The sequence below is a fragment of the Hemiscyllium ocellatum genome, chromosome 1 (genome assembly GCF_020745735.1).
Source record: "Hemiscyllium ocellatum isolate sHemOce1 chromosome 1, sHemOce1.pat.X.cur, whole genome shotgun sequence".
Taxonomy (NCBI): Eukaryota; Metazoa; Chordata; class Chondrichthyes; order Orectolobiformes; family Hemiscylliidae; genus Hemiscyllium; species Hemiscyllium ocellatum.
The window spans coordinates 59,800,325-59,819,028 of record NC_083401.1 but is presented as its reverse complement, the minus strand read 5'-3'; the positions used below and the strand labels follow the sequence as shown (position 1 = coordinate 59,819,028).

The window sequence follows — 18,704 nt, the reverse complement described above, 5'->3', positions numbered from 1 at the left end:
GAATCACTGAATAGAGAGAGAAAAAAAATCAAACTGTGCCATCATAGGAAGAATGTGGGTTGATTGGCTGAGAATATTCCAGCTTTGTTTCCTTTACTTCAAAGTTAGTTTGAGGAACTGTGTTATGTAAAAAACTTGGAAGTCAAGCCTGTGGGAGAGGTGCAGAGTCGCTCTCAGGATGCTGCCTTTTACCAGGACCTGATCACTGTCTGGAATATGGTGGAATTGCATCGCGCCTACCCTCTGGCAGGAGTAGCAGCTGTTGTCAGGGAGCCTTTGCTCAGGAATTCACACCTCTGTACTCGCAGGTTTGAGTGGTTGTCGGAGGGGACAGCTGCGGCTGCGAGGGTGTCCAGGGTTGGGGACGTGCTGGGTGGTGAGGGCCTGGGCTGGATGCTGCCGCAGGATATAGCAAGCAGGGCAGCGGTAGACATCTGGTTCGTGGCCACTGCGATTCAACACCTTTAAAACGGTGGTGCTTGGGCCCAACATATTGCACCAGTTGGAGGATGCTAAGTTGTCCGGTGGAATCCCATTTGCATGTACCCCTGCCAGGATGGGATTTCACATTGGCCCCAAAGTCCCTTACTTCCTGCGGGAACCTGAGCCATCTCCAGAGTTATAGTTTTGCCCCCTTTAGGGACATAAAATGGCAGGCCCTGTACAGACTGCTGCTGCACACCATCCACCTCTTTTCCCTCATCCACCTCCTGGACACGCCTTGGCGTGTCACTGGACTCCCTACGCGGGAGTCCTTCCCCTTTCTGACTGGGACCTGGGGTGGAGAGTGCTGCACGCAGCGGTCTCCTGCAACTGCAAATTGCAATGGTTCAAGGACTGCCAGCCCAACCGCTTGTTCTGTGGTGCTGTGGAGTCAGTGAATTATGTATATATGGGTGTGGGCTTGGGATTTTCTTAAAAACCTTCTCTGTTTTTGTGTGCACTTCAGCCCTATGTTCCTGATCTTTGGGCGCCCAGTGCAGAGGGGAGAGGGTAGGTCAAAGGAGGTCCTGGCCAAATTTGCCATAAACCGGTCCAGGCAGCGGGCCGTGGAAGCGGTCGTTAGGACCGATTGCCTGCCCTTCTTCCGTGGTTACGTTCGAGCCCAGATGTCCCTGGAGAAGGGGAACGTGGTGTCTACCAACACCCTTGAACTGTTCAAGGAGAGGTGGGAACTGCAGGGTGTGGATCATTTTATTTCCCCCTTGATTCCAATTTGATTTAATTCCTGCTCTCCCCTTCACTTTTTTGATCACGCAGCATTGCGTTTTGTTGAGAAGGGTACTGCTTGTCACTGGCCACTCTGGTGTTTCTTTCTTTCTGGTGGTGGAACGTAAGTTAAAAAAAAAAGAACTTTGAAAGCTGGTTCTGAGGGAGCTGGGTCAGTCTCCAGGACTCTGTGTTAATGACGAGTGACTTGATGGTAGGATACTTGCCTCTGTGGAGTTATTTCAATAAGTTAGCAAATTCATTCTTAGTTAAATATTTTTATTCAAATAATATGTATTCCAATTAATTTTCTTCAAACAGCCTTTAACTAAGTTTGTAATATCATAGTCAGTTATTTCAGGTTTGATCCAATAATGCCTTAGATTACTGTTACACTACAAACATAAAAATCTTTATCTGCAGAAGAGGTAAAATGTTACGCTTCACATCAGTAAAATCAATATATTTTCATTGATCACAGGCCCTTAATGGAGTGTGAAATCAGGGAATTTATTTTAATATTTTACCTAATTCGTACCTATCTGAATATATTTTCAAAATACAAATATGAAATGTAAAAAGCCAAAGAATGGACATTTTGTTCAATCGTAAATCTAGGTATATATGAGGATTTGTCAACCAGTGGTAGTGTCCCTACCTCTGGGACAGAAGGCTTTACTTCAAGTACACCTGCTCCAGTTGTATACCATAAACTATCTGAACAGATTGATTAAAAATATCTGCATGTTAGTAAGGTGCCAATTGTTATAGTTCTGAGTGTATCCATTTTTGCAATAAATTCCTCAATCATATCAAATAGGACAATCACTGAGTCCTTTGAGAAAATGTACTATTTTGTATGTATCCGGAATGAGGATTGTATGAAACCAAAACAAAAGAACTTTGAGAGCTGGCTCTGAGGGAGCTTGATCAGTGACAAGGACTCTCTGTGTTAATAGAGGGTGACTAGGTGACAGGATACCGGACTCTGGAGTTATTTCAATGACAATAAGAAAAGCACTCTCTGGAAGAAATTTGCTCGCAAGTCATCTTTGAGTTAGGGTAACCATTTCTGGCATCATGCCCTTATTTGGGAAACTTGACTTGTTCAATCCTGCCATAGAAGACTAGGTCCAGTATGTAGAAAGAGTAGAGGCAGAAATCGGAAGGCTGGAAAGCAAAGGAATCATCAAACTACTCCATTGGTAGTATGTATTGAGAATCCCAACAAGTCAGTTCACCTTTATGGAGATTTTAAACAAACAGCTTTTTGAAGCTAGATAAATATTCAGTCCCTCATATTGAGGATTTATACATAAAGCTGGTAACGAGGCTGTCCTTCAGAAAGCAGCATATGATTTCATTTAGGTGAGGATTCCTACAAGTATGCTACAATTAATATCCATAAGGGTTTGTACTGGTATGTGAGGCTGCTGTTTGGGATATCGTCAGCCTGTGCAATTTTTAAAGTGACGACGGAGAACATTGTACACGGGTTGTCATTTATCTCAATGATGTACTAATAACAGGGAAGACCAATAAGGAGCACTTAGAGAATTTGGACATAGATGTTTCTCCCAAAGGGTTCAGAAAAGATTTACAAGAATGTTGCCAGGATTGGAGGGTTTGAGCTATTGGGAGAGGCTGAATAGGCAGGGGCTATTTTCCTTGGAGCGTCGAAGGCTGAGGGGTGACCTCACAGATGTTTATAAAATCATGAGAGGCATGGATAGGATAAATAGACAAAGTCTTTTCCCTGGGGTGGGGGAGTGGGAAAAGATAGAAAAGAGACCTAAGAGGCAACATTTTCATGCAGAGGGTGGTGCGTGTATGGAATGAGCTGGCAGAGGATATGGTGGAGGCTTGTACAATTGCATTATTTAAAAGACATCTGGATGGGTATATGAATAGGAAAAGTTTAGAGGGATATGAGCCAAGTGCTGGCAAATGGGTCTAGATTAGGTTGGGATATCTGGTCAGCATGGACGAGTTGGACCGAAGGGTCTGTTTCCGTGCTGTACATCTCTGACTCTATGATTGTGTTGAGCAAATGTCATTACCCGATACTGGCTAAACTCCATCATGGTCATCCAGTGGTTTCCAAAATGGAGTTATATCTGTGGCCAGGAGTGGATGCAGACATAGACCTGTTGCTGGACAATGCCCAGAGTGCCAACAAGACAAGAATTTCTGCAAAATTATCATTTACCAGCAGGGAATTTGAGTATTTCCTGATTTGAATGGTCATGCGAGGACAGCTCCATTGCTTATCCTATGGTCTGGCAGTGCAAAGAAAAAGCAGTCCAGACTTTGAAGATCTGGACCCCCTTGGTTCTGCGATCTGTCAAATAAACACTAACAGCTCCGTCTCTTTTAGCAAGTTTTAACAATTTATTACGATGCCGGGCATGGGTTATCCAGCAACACAGGAGTTAAGTACCTCTGTGTACTTTGGAAAAGCTGCACACAATCCTAAAACACAAGCAACTTTTATAGCTCTCTTAATAAACAGAACAGCTTTAATTGCAAAATTAATCCAATAAAATGAAATGATATGAAAAATAGACAGAAAATTAAGCCAGTGATATTTCCTGGGAACTGACTTGTTTTGCGCTTCTTTATCTTCAGGACACCTGGTTTCCAAGGTCAGTTCGTATACTTTAATAATGTCATATCTTACTTAGTTAATTCATACTAATGATCAGGGCATTGATTGCTAATCTCTTTCACGAATGCAGTTTTCAGCAGAGTTAGATGCCATTGCTCGTAGAAGCCATTTTGTTATGTTATTTTATGATAGTTGCATTAAGAAGCCATTTTGTAGTTAGTAAAAGTATGCATTAAATGGTTGCTCCTGACAACAGCCTAAATCCAGATTTTAGAGCCTCAACTTTGAAGGCAGGCTTAAAGAAATAGCCTACAGTTTCACCAAACTGTTCCAGTTCCTACTTGATTATAGGACCACCACTCTTGCAACTGCAGAATAGCTCCAGCAGATTTGCTAATGGGAGAAGACTCTGCACCTGGTGGAATAGGGTGAAACGGCATCAGGAACACCAATGCCAGACATAAGACTCCACTGAGCATGAGAGACAGTCTCCCTTTAGGGAGAGGTTGGCACGTGAGGGGTGGAATGCTTTCTTTACACCTCAGATTGTATTTTGGTTTAATCTCTACCGTCCCCCTTCACTTTTCTTTTCACTTAAGGATTGCCGATATCAGGCTTTGCTTGTTACTGGTTCCTTGGCCACATGCACCTTTTTCCCGGTGGTGGAAATATTATTAAAATTATTTGTACGATGGTGTTTTCACTGAGTCCCTGCGTGCACATTCTCTCTCGTTCGCTCGCTCTCTCTCTGTCTTTCTCTCTCAATTTGCAGATAACAAAGCAGAAGGAAAAGTAGAATATGAGGTCCAATCAGGGAGCTTTGGCTTCAGATAACAACAGGAGTATCAAACATCCTGTTCATTCTGAAAACTGACTCTGAGGGTCTTGGATCAGTGTCAATGACTCTATATGTGTAAGTGAAGGATCAATTGATGATGTGATACCGGCCTTTGTGGAGCTATTTCAATGAGTATAAAATCTTTACTGCCAAGAATTAATTCACTCATTCACTCAAAATAGACTGGGAACAGCTGCTTGAGGGTAAATCTACAGAAGTGCAGTGGAAGCTGTTCAAAAAGGTACTGGGGGGAGTATAGTCCCAACATGTTCCCTTTAGGGTGAAACATAAGAGCAAGTTCTGAACTTATGGAGATGTAATGAGAAGTTCTTGAGCAGATTGATATGAGGTGAGGAGATATTGGAGATTTTGGCAGATATGAAAAAAAGGACCAGTCCCCAGGTGGGGATGAATTGTATCCCAGATTGCTGTGCTAGTAGAGGGAGGAAGTTACAGGCAGCTCTGACCAAATTTTGAAATTGTATGTCGTTGCAGGCAAGGTATCAGAGGACAGCTAATGTGATTCCACTTTACATGAATGGTGGTGGAGATGGACCAGTAAGTCTAACATCAGTGTTAGGGAAGCTATAAGAGAAAATTAATGAAGGAAAAATGAATCTCCATTTAGAGAAGTAAGATTTGATCTGGTTAGTCAGTATGATTTTGTCAAAGGGATGTCATGCCTAACAAATCCTTTGGAAACTTTTGAGGAGTTGTTTGAATGAGGGGAGTGCAGGTGATGTAGATTTATGCATTTTAGCAATGCCTTTTGACAAGAGCTTTCCTTAGAATTAGGTCAGCAGTGTGTCATCCTTTGTAATTCCATCCACACGTTGACATACAATGTTCTCCTGTACATACTTCCCCACATGGGACACTGATAAAGTGATCATGGGATCCAGGGTTACTTGGCAAGTTGGATCCAAAGTTGGCTTAGTAACAGGAGATAGTGTGTAGTGATAGAAGGCGGTTTCTGTGACTGGAGTCCAGTGTGCAATGGCACACCAAAGGGAGCAATGGTGGGTCCCTGATGGTTTGTGATGTTTGTAAATGATATAGTTGAGAATATTGGGGGATGATAAGTAAAATTATAAGAGTAGGAAGATCATGTTGGATAGAGGTCAATCTGAGACTGATACAGTTGAGAACAGAAGTGAGTCAAACAATCAGGGCAGGCAGGGACAAGGTAGGACTAATAAATTAAACTGCATTTATTTCAATGCAAGGGGCCTAACAGGGAAGGCAGATGAACTCAGGACATGGTTAGGAACATGGGACTGGGATATCATAGCAATGACAGAAACATGGCTCAGGGATGGGCAGGACTTGCTGTTTAATGTTCCAGGATACAAATGTTACAGGAAGGATAGAAAGGGATGCAAGAGAGGAGGAGTGGTGTTTTTGATAAGGGATAGCATTACAGCTGTGCTGAGGGAGGATATTTCTGGAAGTACATCCAGGTAAGTTATTTGGGTGGAACTGAGAATTAAGAAAGGGGTGATCACCTTATTGGGGTTGTATTATAGACCTTCTAATAGTCAGAGGGAAATTGAGAAACAAACTTGTAAGGAGATCTCAGCTATCTGTAAGAATAAAAGGGTGATTATGGTAGGGGATTTTAACTTTCTTTAACTTTAACTTTTTAACAGACTGGGACTGCCATAGTGTTAAGGGTTTAGATGGAGAGGAATTTGTTAAGTGTGTATAAGAAAATCTTCTGATTCAGTATGTGGATGTACCTATGAGAGAAGGTACAAAACTTGGCCTTGTGTTGGGAAATAAGGCAGGGCAGGTGACTGAGGTGTCAGTAGGGGTGCACTTTGGGGCCAGTGACCATAATTCTATTAGATTTAAAATAGTGATGGAAAAAGGATCGACCAGATCTAAAAGTTGAAGTTCTAAATTGGAGAAAGGCCAATTTTGACGGTATTAGGTAAGAACTTTCGAAAGTTGATTGGGAGCAGATGTTCGCAGGTAAAAGTATGGCTGGAAAATGGAAAGCCTTCAGAAATGTGATAACGAGAATCCAGACAAAGTATATTCCTGTTAGGGTTGAAGGAAAGGCTGGTAGGTATAGGGAATGCTGGATGTCTAAAGAAATTGAGGGGTTTGGTTAAGAAAAAGAAGGAAAGCATATGTAAGGTATAGACATGATAGATTGAGTGAATCCTTAGAAGACTATAAAGGCAGTAGGAGCATACTTAAGAGGGAAATCAGGAGGGCAAAAAGGGGATGTGAGACAGCTTTGGCAAATAGAATTAAGGAGAATCCAAAGGGTTTTTACAAATACGTTAAGGACAAAAGGGTAACTAGGGAGAAAATAGGGCCCCTCAAATGACAATGTTGTTGCGGAGAATACTGAGATACAGGCTACTAGACTAGGTGTGATTGAGGATCACAAGGAAGAGGTATTATCTATTTTCACACTCCGCAGAATTTCTAAGTCCCTGGGCTGGATGGGATTTATCCTAGGATCCTCTGGGAAGCCAGGAAAGAGATTGCCAAGCCTTTGGCATTGATCTTTAAATCGTCATTGTCTACAGGAATAGTGCCAGAAGACTGGAGGATAGCAAAGGTGGTTCCCCTGTTCAAGAAGGGGAGTAGAGACAACTGAGGTAATTATAGACCAGTGAGCCTCACTTCAGCTGTTGGTAAAGTGTTGGAAAAAGTTATAAGAGATAGGATTCATAATCATCTAGAAAAGGATAATTTGATTAGTGATAGTCAGCATGATTTTGTGAAGGGTAGGTCGTGCCTCACAAACCTTATTGATTTCTTTGAGAAGGTGACCAAACAGGTAGATAGGAGTAAACCGGTTGATGTGGTGTGTATGGATTTCAGCAAGGCATAAGATAAGGTTTCCCACAGTAGGCTGTTGTACAAAATGTGGAGGAATGGGATTGTGGGAGATATAGCAGTTTGGCTAGCTGAAAGAAGACAGGGTTGTGGTTGATGGGAAATGTTCATCCTGGAGTCCAGTTACCAGTGGTGTACCACAAGGGTCTGTGTTGGGTCCACTGCTGTTCATCATTTTTATAAACGACCTGGATGAGGGCGTAGAAGGGTGGGTTAGTAAATTTGCAGACGACACTAAGGTCGATGAGTTGTGGATAGTGATGAAGGATGTTGTAGGTTACAGAGAGACATAGATAAGCTGCAGAGCTGGGCTGAGAGGTGGCAAATGGATTTTAATGCGGACAAGTGTGAGGTGATTCACTTTGGAATGAGTAACCGGAATGTAAAGTACTGGGCTAATGGTAAGATTCTTGGTAGTATAGATGAGCAGAGAAATCTCGGTGTCCATGTACACAGATCCTTGAATGTTGCCACCCAGGTTGACCGGGGTGTTAAGAAGGCATACAGTATTTTAGCTTTTACTAATAGAGGGATCGAGTTCCGGAACCATAAGGTTATGCTACCGTTGTACAAAACGCACTTGGAGTATTGTGTACATTTCTGGTCACCTTATTATAAGAAGGATGTGAAAGCTTTGGAAAGGGTGCAGGGATATTGCGTGGTATGGAGGGAAGGTCTTACGAGGAAAGGCTGAGGGACTTGAGGCTGTTTTCATTAGAGAGAAGGTTGAGAGGTGACTTAATAGAGACATAGAAGATAATCAGAGGGTTAGATAGAGTAGACAGGGAGAGCCTTTTTCCAAGTATGGTGACGGTGAGCACGAGGGGGCATAGCTTTAAATTGAGGGGCGATAGATATAGGACAGATGTCAGAGGTAGTTTCTTTTCTCAGAGAGTAGTAAGAGTATGAAATGCTTTGCCTGCAACGGTAGTAGATTCGCTGAATTTAAATACATTTAAGTCATCATTGGACAAGCATATGGACATACATGGAATAGTGTAGGTTAGATGGGCTTCAGATTGGTCTGACAGATTGGCGCAACATCGAGAGCCGAAGGGCCTGTACTGCGCTGTAATGTTCTATGTTCTATGTAAGCTTAGCCAAAAGTCATTAACAAGGGGCCATAATTTTAAAAAGAAAAGCAGGAGGTTAAGAGGGATCTGAGGATAAGTTATTTTCACCTAGAGGGGTGGGGTAATGGTGTCTGGAATGTACTGCATGGGAGGTTAATTGAGGTGGAAAACCTCACAACTTTAAAAAGTACTTGGACGAACACTTAAGGTCTCTCAGGGCAGACAGTACAAAAGGTGAACTCATGTGGTATCGGAGCTAGCTGGCAAGATGGATATAGAACTGACTTTGTCATAGGAGACAGATGGTAATGATGGAAAGATAATTTTTGCAATGGAGATTTGTGACCAGTCATGTTCCACAGCGATCAATGCTGGGACTTCTGGTGCTTGTGGTTTACCTAAATGATTTGGAGGAAAACGTGGTTGAACTAATTAGTAAACCTGCGGATGATACAAAGATTGGAGGTGTTGCAGATAGTGAGGAGGATTGTCAGAGGATGTTGAAGGATATAGATCAGTTGGAGGCATGAGCAGGAAAATGCAGATGGAGTTTAATCCAGACAAATGTGAGGTGGTACATTTTGAAAAATCAAGAACAAGTGGGAATTATACTGTAAATGGCAGAATCCTTAGTATTGATATGGAGAAGGATGGGGGTGTGCAGGTGCACAGATCACTAAAGGTGGCAGCACAGGTAGACAAGATAGTAAAAAAGGCCTATGGTATGATTGCCTTCATTGGAAGGGACATTGAGTATAAGAATAGGCTATAGTTTTATAGAACTTTAGTTGGGCCATACTTGGAATGTTATATATAGTTCTGGTCACCACACTCCCAGAAGGATAAGGATGTTTTGGAGAGGGTACAGAAAACATTTACCAGGACATTGTTTGGTAATTTTAACAATGAAGGAAGGTTTGATAGACTGGGTTTGTTTTCACTGTAATGCAGGAGGCTGAGGGGCATCCCTATAGAGGTTTGTAAGATTGTGGATGGTTTGGGAAGTATGAGGCTTTTTGCCTCCGTGGAGGGCTCAATTGCTAGGCAGCAGAGTTACGAGAGATGGAGGTTTGAAAGAGATGTGCAAGGCAGGTTTTTCACACAAAAGGTGGTGAATGCCTGGAACAAGAGGTGGTGGTGGAAGCAGACACAACAGCATTCGAGAAGTACCTGGACGAATACATGAATAGGAAGGGAATATAGGGCTACAGATCCTGTAAGTGAACTCAGTTTTAATATCGACGAGCAAAATGTGTCAGCCCAGCCTTGGAGGGCTGAAGGCCCTATTCCTGTGCTATATCTTTAACATTCAAAGCTAAGGGCTTAGTAAGAGAAAGTGGGACTAATGTAGGTAGTAGTATATTTTTGGAAGCACAGACTTTTTCTGTATTGTAGGATTGTATGATTCTAAGGGTTAAGTAAAATATTTCAATTTACCTCCCTATATTTCAGTGACAACAGGAGAATAAGAGTGGGTCGCTGATGGGTCTTACATATCTAATATACAGAAATTGTGTAGAATCTGTATTCTTTGGAATGTACATCTTATACCATGGGGTAACTCCTGGACATCTTTTATGACTTAAATAAGCAGATGTACAGGAAGTGTCATCAGTTGCAATAAGCATCCATAAGGTTGAGAACTTCGTGGATAGCAAGTTTATAGCTGTAGTCACTCTGCAGCTTATGAGTACACAGGGAAAGAAAGAATGGGTGATTCAAGGCATGAAGTAAAAAATATAGGCAGATGTGCATCTCAATCTTCAGCCAGAGTAGTTGGTGCTGAATACTGACTAAATTGGCAGTTCGCTTAAGAAATGCACCCAGAACCAAGTCAATGACAGCTGTACAGTGGAGGGGACACAAAGAAAACCGGAAGAACAATAGTGATTGGAGATCCAATAGTTAGGGGAGTAAACAGGCATTTCTGTGGTCACAAATATAAATCAGGATGGTAAGTTGTCTTCTTGATACAAGGATCATGGATGCTACTGTAGAGAGCCCTGAGGGTGAATACACATCAGTCATCGAATCATAGAATCCCTACAATGCAGAAAAAGATCATTTGGGCCCATTGAATCTGCATGGACTTTCCAAAGGCAGCTCAATATTCCAGTGTATAGAATCTTCAAGGGCAAAACATGTTAGGGTGTAAATGAAGAGGTGGTGTTGCAGTATTGATCAAGGAATCAATTACTGCAATAAGAAGGAGTGATTTCTTAGATGGCTCCTCACTTGTGGCCATGTGGGTAGAACTTAAAAACAAAGAAGGGGCAATCACATTGTTGGGGAGAATTCTAATAAAGGATTTTAATGTCCCCAGTAGTAACTGGGATAGTACATTGTGAAGGTTTGGAAGGGCAAAAATTTCTAAAAGATATCCAGGTAAACCTTGTAAGCAACCATGTAGTTAGTCCTACAAGGAGTAGGATGGGGTGATTAATTTTAGGGAACAAAGCTGGGCAAGTGGTAGAAGTTTCTTGGGAGAGTATTCAGATGATAGTGATCATAATTCACTAAGATTTAAGAAAGTCACAGAAAAGACAAAAATGGACCAGATGTAAGTATTGTGGCCAATTTTAATCCAAAGGGGCCACTGTCCAAAGTGGACTGGGAGCAATAACTTGGTGAAAAAGTGGGAGTTTGGAGAATTGGGAGTCCTTCAAAAGAAAATATTGTAAATGCAGGGCTAATGTGTTCCCATAAAGATGAAGGGTGGGACCAATAACAACAGACAACCCTAGAAGTTAAGGAATATAAGGAATTGGATATGGAATAAAGTGACCCTCATAGTAGATACCAAAGGCATCAGAAGCCCTAGACATGTCAAGGAAGTTTGGGGGGTGGTTAATTAAAAACAATTAAGAAACCAAAGAGGGGGCATAACAAAGCACTAGTGGGTAAAATAATGAAAAATCCAAAGGCATTTTGTTAGTAGAGGCAAGAGGATAACTGGGGAAATGAAGGACCAAAGCGGAAAATAAATCTGTAGAACTGGATGACTTAGGTGAGAATTAAAATGAGTACTTTGTATGTGTATTCATGACTGAGAACCATATTGCAGGTGTAGAAATCAGGAAGGAAAACTGTGATATACTTGAATGGTGAAATAATAATTGAGAATGGGGAGGTGTTAGCAATTTTAGCAGGTTAAAAATTGAGTAAGTTCCCAGGCCCAGATGAGATGCATCTGAGGCTGTTCAAAGAAGCAAGGGAGGAGATTACATGGCCCTGATATCAATTTTCTAATCCTGTCTGGACTCAGGAGAGGTGCCAGAGGATTGGAGGACAGGTAATCTGGTACAGTTACTTAAGTGTGGTAGGAATGAACCAGGGAACTGTAGGCCAGTGAGCCTGATATCAGAGGTAGGGAAATTTTTGAAAGAAATGGTTGACAAAATTGATCCACATTGGAGGGGCAAAGATTAATCAAGGATAGCATGGATTTGTATGGAGAAGATTATGTCTGATAAGTTTGAGCTTTCTGAAGAGCTGACTAGATGTGTGGATGAAGGTAGTGCAGTGGATATAATCTGCATAGACGTCAAAAAGGCTTTTGATAAGGTCTGACATGTAACAATGGACTAGAAGATAAGAGTCCATGGAATCCATGGAGTGGTGGTGACCTGGAACTTGCTGTCTGAAAGGGTGGTAGAGTCAGGAACCAGACAATATTTAGGAAATATTAAGACGAACATTTGAAGTATAAAGCATACATCAGCAAAGCCTGCTTACTGATGCTTAGTTTGGGTTCCTCCAGGATCACTTAGCTCCTGAACTCATTACAACCTTGGTTCAAACATGGGCAAAAGAGCTGAATTCCAGAGGTGAGATGTAAGTTACTGTCCTCGACAACAAGCCTGCATTTGACTAAGCCCGGTCTGGACTCTCAGGTTGAGCTGAAGTACCAGGTCCATAGCTAGCATTAGGTGCCTGAATGAGCAGAAGTGTCAGCGAAAGGACCGCAAGACAGACCAGCGGGTGTGTCCGAAGGAATGTCAGATGGGGAATCGAAGGTACGGAAGCCAGGTCCATGGCTCTAGCTCATCACAGTGGTCACAGAGTGGTGGTGGGAGAGGGCTGTAACCAAGATCCCAGACCCCATTACAGACAACTTGGAGCCTATTTCAGAAACTGCAGCTGATGTTAAGCAGTAACTGGAGGAGCAGTGGAGGAGGAACAACAAGAAGAGAGAAAGATAAACTCTATTGCAGTAAAATCTTGTATTATATTCACTGTTTCAAGATGGCAACAGGGTGTGGTGACACTTTGCATGTAACATGCGAAAAAAACACTTTTCACTGTATTTTTATACACGTGACAATAAACCTAAATCTATCCTAGGCACAACCATCTTCAGCTGCTCCATCAATGACCTTCCTTCCATCATTAGGTCAGAAGTGGGAATGTTTACTGATGACTGTACTGTGTTCAGCACCATTCGATACTCCTCAGATGCTTAACCAGGACAATATCCAGACTTGAGCTGATAAGTGGCGAGTTACATTCGCACAATGCAAATGCCAGGCAATGACCATCTCTGATGAGAGACAATTGAACCACATTACCTTGGCATTCAATGGTGTTACCATCACTGATTTAACATTAACATCCTAAGGGTTATCAGTGACTAGAAACTGAACTGAACTTGCAAATATAGTGCAGGTCAGACGTCATATTTTTCAGGACTAAAATCTGTTTGCTACTGTCCTGCCCACCCAACCAGCCCAACTGGAGCATCCTGTAATTTATGGCTTCCTTCTTCACTATTTACCATCTTATCAATCTTCATGACGTCTGTAGTGAGTAATTTTTCTCCTGACTCCTGACGCCTACAAAGTTAAAAGTCATGAGTGTGATGGAATATTCCCCACTTGCCTGGTTGCGTGTAGCTCCAACAATGCTCAAGAAGCTTGATACCATCCAGGCCAAAGCAGCCTGCTTGATTGGCACCATATCTACGGCCTCCATCACTGATGCTCAGTAGCAGCATTGGGAACCAAATTCAAGGTACAATGCAGAAATGCACCAAGGGCTCTAAAGACAGCACTTTCGAGTGCCTTCAGGAGAAATTTCTAAAGCAGTTTTTGCCCAGTCCAAAAACTAAAGAAGTTTTGCTAGACTGGGTTCCCAGTATCAAATATCATTGAAATATTTACAGGACACATCATTGTTTCATAACATTTGGATTGGCTACAGCAAAGTCCAAGGATCAATGCAGAGTAAGAATAATTAATTGAGGGAATGTTCATTTTAACGGGATAAGAATAGATCTGGTCCAGGCATACTGAAGTCAAAGATTAGCAAGCAAACCATAACTGAACTATTTAATGTAGCTGCAATTGGAAGAAGAAATAGGTCAAGTATAATTGAGGCATATGTTGATTAGAGGACAAGCTGAGGTGTACAAATCCTGAGCTGAATGGATACTGAAAGTGATGGAAATTCAGGTGAAACAAAAAAAAATGTTCATGATAGATGGGAGGTAGATAATATAATTGAAAACTAGACTGCCTATGAAAGTGTCAGAAGGGAAGTGAAGACGCAAATTTGAAAAGCAGAGAAAGTGTGAGAGGAATCCTCCGGCCCTGATGGCATCCATCCGCTAATCCGAAAAGAATTAGCTACAGAAATAGTGGATGCATTGGTTCAAATTTTCCATAAATCTTTGGATTTTGGAGAAGTACTGGAGGATTGGAAAACTGCTAATGTGACACCCTGACTGAAAAAGGGAGGCAAAAAGCAGGTAACTATAGGCTGATTAACCTAAAATCTGTTGTTGGAAAAATATTGGAATCAATTATGAAGGATTAATTAATAGCAGCACATTCGGAAAATCATAATCTAATCAAGCGGAGTCAGAATGGCTCCATGAAAGGGAATTTGTGTCTGAATAATTTATTAGATTTTTAAAAAAAATAAAGTCTCAACTAGAGTAGATAGAAGGGAATCAGTAAATATGTATATTTGGACTTCCAAAAAGCATTTGATAGGGTACCTCACAAAAGCTGAAGATAAGATCTCATGATCTTGAAGGTGGTATATTGGCATGTTTAGAGGATTGGCTAATGGGCAGGAAATAGCAAGTGGGAATTGGGGATTCTTTTTAGGTTGACAACTTGTAACCAGTGGGGTTCCACAGAGATCAGTGCTGGGACCTTAACAGTTTACAATGTATATTAATAACTTAGAGAAGGAAGCAAATGCACTACAGCCAAGTTTGCAGATAACATGAAAATAAATGGAAAGGTAAGCTGTGAAAGAGATGAAAACAGAGAGATATTGAAAAGTGGGCAAATAGTTGTCAAATAAGACCATAAGACATAGGAGTGGAAGTAAGGCCATTCGGCCCATCGAGTCCATGGCTGATGGGCATTTCAACTCCACTTACCAGCATTCTCCCCGTAGCCCTTAATTCCTCGAGACATCAAGAATTTATCAATCTCTGCCTTGAAGACACTTAGCGTCCCAGCCTCCACTGCACTCTGCGGCAATGAATTCCACAGGCCCACCACTCTCTGGCTGAAGAAGTGTCTCGGCATTTCTGTTCTGAATTGACCCCCTCTAATTTTAAGGCTGTGTCCATGGGTCCTCGTCTCCTCGCCTAATGGAAACAATTTCCTAGCGTCCAACCTTTCCAAGCCATGTATTATCTTGTACGTCTCTATTAAGTCTCCCCTTAATCTTCTAACTCCAATGAATACAATCCCAGGATCCTCAGCCTCTTATGTGAGACCTACCATTCCAGGGATCATCCGTGTGAATTTCCGCTGGACACACTCCAGTGCCAGTATGTCCTTCCTGAGGTGTGGGGACCAAAACTGGACACAGTACTCCAAATGGGGCCTAACCAGAGCTTTATAAAGTCTCAGTAGCACAACGGTGCTTTTATATTCCAACCCTCTTGAGATAAATGACAACATTGCATTTGCTTTCTTAATCACGGACTCAACCTGCATGTTCACCTTTAGAGAATCCTTGACTAGTGCTCCCAAATCCCTTTGTACTTTGGAAAATGTGAAGTTGTTCATTTTTGGAAGGGAGAATAAAAGGACAGGATATATTTTAAATGGAGAAAAATTTCAGAAAGCTGCAACAAAATGGACTTGGCAGTAGTTGTGCACAAAACACAGAAAGCTAGCACACAGTTGCAGCAGGTAATCAGGAAGACTGATGGAATGTTGGCCCTTAATTCAAAGGGATTAGAATATAAGACTAGGGATGTCTTACTGCAATTGTAGAAGGTGCTGATGAGACCATATCTGGAGTAGTGTGAGCAGTTTCAGTCCCCATATTTAGGGAAAGATATTGTTTCATTGGAGGCAGTTCAGGTTCACTAGGATAATCCACAGTATAGAGGGATTGTCGTATGCAATTTAGAAGAATGAGAGGTGATGTCATTGACACATACAGAATTCTTAAGGAGGTTGACAGGGTAAATGTTGAGAGAATGTTGCCCCTCATGGGGGGCATAGTCTCCGAATAAATGGGTACCAATTTAAGACTGAGGTATAGAGGGATTTCTTCTCTTAGGGTTGTGAGTCTTTGGCACAGAACTGTGGGGCAGAGTCTTTATTTATGTTTAAAGCTGAAATATGTAGATTCTTGATCAGTAGGGAATTGAGGGTTATAGGGTAAAGGCAGGAAAGTGGACATGAAAAATGTTGGATCAGCCATGATGCTTTTGAGTGTGGAGCTGGTTTGAGGGGCTGATTGGCTTACCCCTTTTCAATTTCTTGTGGTCTACTCTGACAACTTGCATAAAAATAAATAGGAAAGGAGATGCTAGAGGAAGTGTGGCTGGTCAGGTCTAAAAAGGGGATTTGTGCATGAAATTGGAGCATGGTAAAGTTAATAAATTAATTTTGAACATCTGTTTTTACCTCTCATTAATATTTAATCCCTTGGCTAGCAGGCAATTGTTTGAATTTTAAAAGTTGAAGTAAAAGTTGAAGTACAAGGTACAACAATGACGCTCCACAATAATTCAACATCATTCTTAACCTAGCAGAAGTGGTCATGACTTGATGAAAAATGTTTTTTAACTTGTTCACAAAATATGCTGGTGCAGATGAAAATAGCGTACAATGAGGGGGTGGAGGGAAGATAAATTTTCTGCACCTTTTATAATAGCAACCATGATATTAACAGGCATGGAAATTGACACAAGACCATTGAAAATGCTAAATGTACAAAGGGTCAGGAAAGGAATGATAATTCTTTTCAGCAAGTCAAAGCTTGAAGATTTCAGGTTTTGTTACTCTATTCCCACATATGTCAGGGCATGAAAATATACTGTGTGCTCTGCTTGTATGGAAAGATAGGATAAGGGAGTGTTGAGAAACTGTGTGAAGATTTGTTGAGCTTGGGTTTGAGGTAAAGAAGAAGGAGAATCAAAATGGAATACAGATGAAGGTTGTTGATGAATGCCAAGGAAATTGTGAAGTGAGGGAGGAGGTGTATCAGTAGTATTAAATATCTTAGGATGTTCGAAAATAATGGTGTGAAGAGAAGATAGGAAGAGTTTAAATGCGGTTGGAATGAGAAAGAGATCTAGCTAATGATGAAGGTTATGGTGGAAGCTAAGAAATTGAGAATGGCAAGGGAAAGCTGAAATAAGTTTTGAGAAGTGATGAACTCAACTCTCACATGGAGTTCTTCCAAACATTAAATCACTTCCAATTCAAGCTAGGTGCTCAGTGTCATACTGGTGAGCACTGACCCTCTACAGCCCTCCTCCCTTTATCCACTAGGATCTTAATGGATGCCTCAGGAAAGCCAGAGTGGTGGCCAAAATGTGTTAGAATTGTTCATTGAATAATGCAAGCAGAAAATGAAATCTCCCTTTCATAGGTTTGTGGTCATTTTAGATAGGTCTTAGGAGTTGTTCCAGAAGTTAGGTGATATACCTGATTCTGCACAGGATTGGTAAGAAAATTAAAACAGCCTGTTTTCAAGAAAACTGTAGGGGTGCTCAGAGTACACAATGGAGCCTCTGTATGCATGAGTTAACCAGTTCAAATTGTACACAAATCTTCACACAGTTTCTCAATAGCAACACTCTATCTCTGGTGCTATTGTAAACATGGAGTATTTGCTTTTGTAGCCATACGTTAATAATCGTCGAATTGCATAGTTGTAATGTTTATTTAATTCAACAGCTTTCTGGAATGAAGAGGTCCTTTCACAAAAATTGTTTTAACTAGATCTTCAAATGGCATCTGGCTGTCACTAATTGTCAGCTGTAGGAACTCATATTTATGAATACTGTCATTTTCAGATGGAAATCCTTTAGCTAACCATTTCACATTTCACAATTTTATTTTTTTAAATTAAAACCAGTCTGTCATTCATTTTCAGCATGTTTTTTATTTTGATGAAGCATTTGAGGAGACTTGTACCAATAATGATGTGTACTTGAAGACTGCTTACCCCCTGATCCAACATGTTTTCAGTGGGTATGTCACTTTTATTTCATCATTTGCTTTCCTACGTATGTTATTGGATTTAATTTGGCCTTGTGCTGTTCTATGTTATGAAACTGTGCAGGGCATAATGTATGAACAGGTTAATGAATTTTTGGTGCTTGAATAATTACAATACCTTCATTGAAGTATTCTGAAGATCTGAGCACATAATTAGAACTAAGAAGAAGTGATCTTCTGTATTTCTTTGAAATTGTGAATTTGAGGCTGTGACTATTAATTACGTGTGTTAGAACTCATTACATACCTTATGATTACCTTTCTAATCTATTGAAAGCAAAGTATGACATGTATGTCAGTAGGAATGTGAAGTGCTGGATTGGAGTGGTGATAGAGCTTGGAGAGTGTTTAAGATATGGAAATATTGGGAGACTTAAAAAGCAGGTTGGGGTGAGTATTTGGGATGTGGAGCTCAAAGTGGTTCTGAAGGTATGGAGCTGTAGAATAGTGGGCTCAATTTTTCCATTTTCAGGAAAAGTGTTATTTCAAGTGAGAGTTAATGGCACTTGATATGCTAACCCCATGTTGACTTTTCTCACAAAATCTTACTTTTTTAATCTTATTAATTATGCTACTCGTAGTGGTCTCGTGGAATGATATGGCAAGAGGTAGAAATGTTTGTCACTGGCACCATG

General features: G+C 41.2%; 1 protein-coding gene across 1 annotated transcript in view; it reads left to right on the top strand.

The window, feature by feature from the left end:
* LOC132823298 (kinesin-like protein KIF24) overlaps positions 1-18,704 on the top strand; it is a 71,427-nt gene that overhangs the window by 12,475 nt on the left and 40,248 nt on the right. Inside the window, exon 3 of the mRNA XM_060837401.1 lies at positions 17,945-18,042. Within this exon, the coding sequence (XP_060693384.1) occupies positions 17,945-18,042 (98 nt within the window). The remainder of the gene's footprint in view (positions 1-17,944; positions 18,043-18,704) is intronic.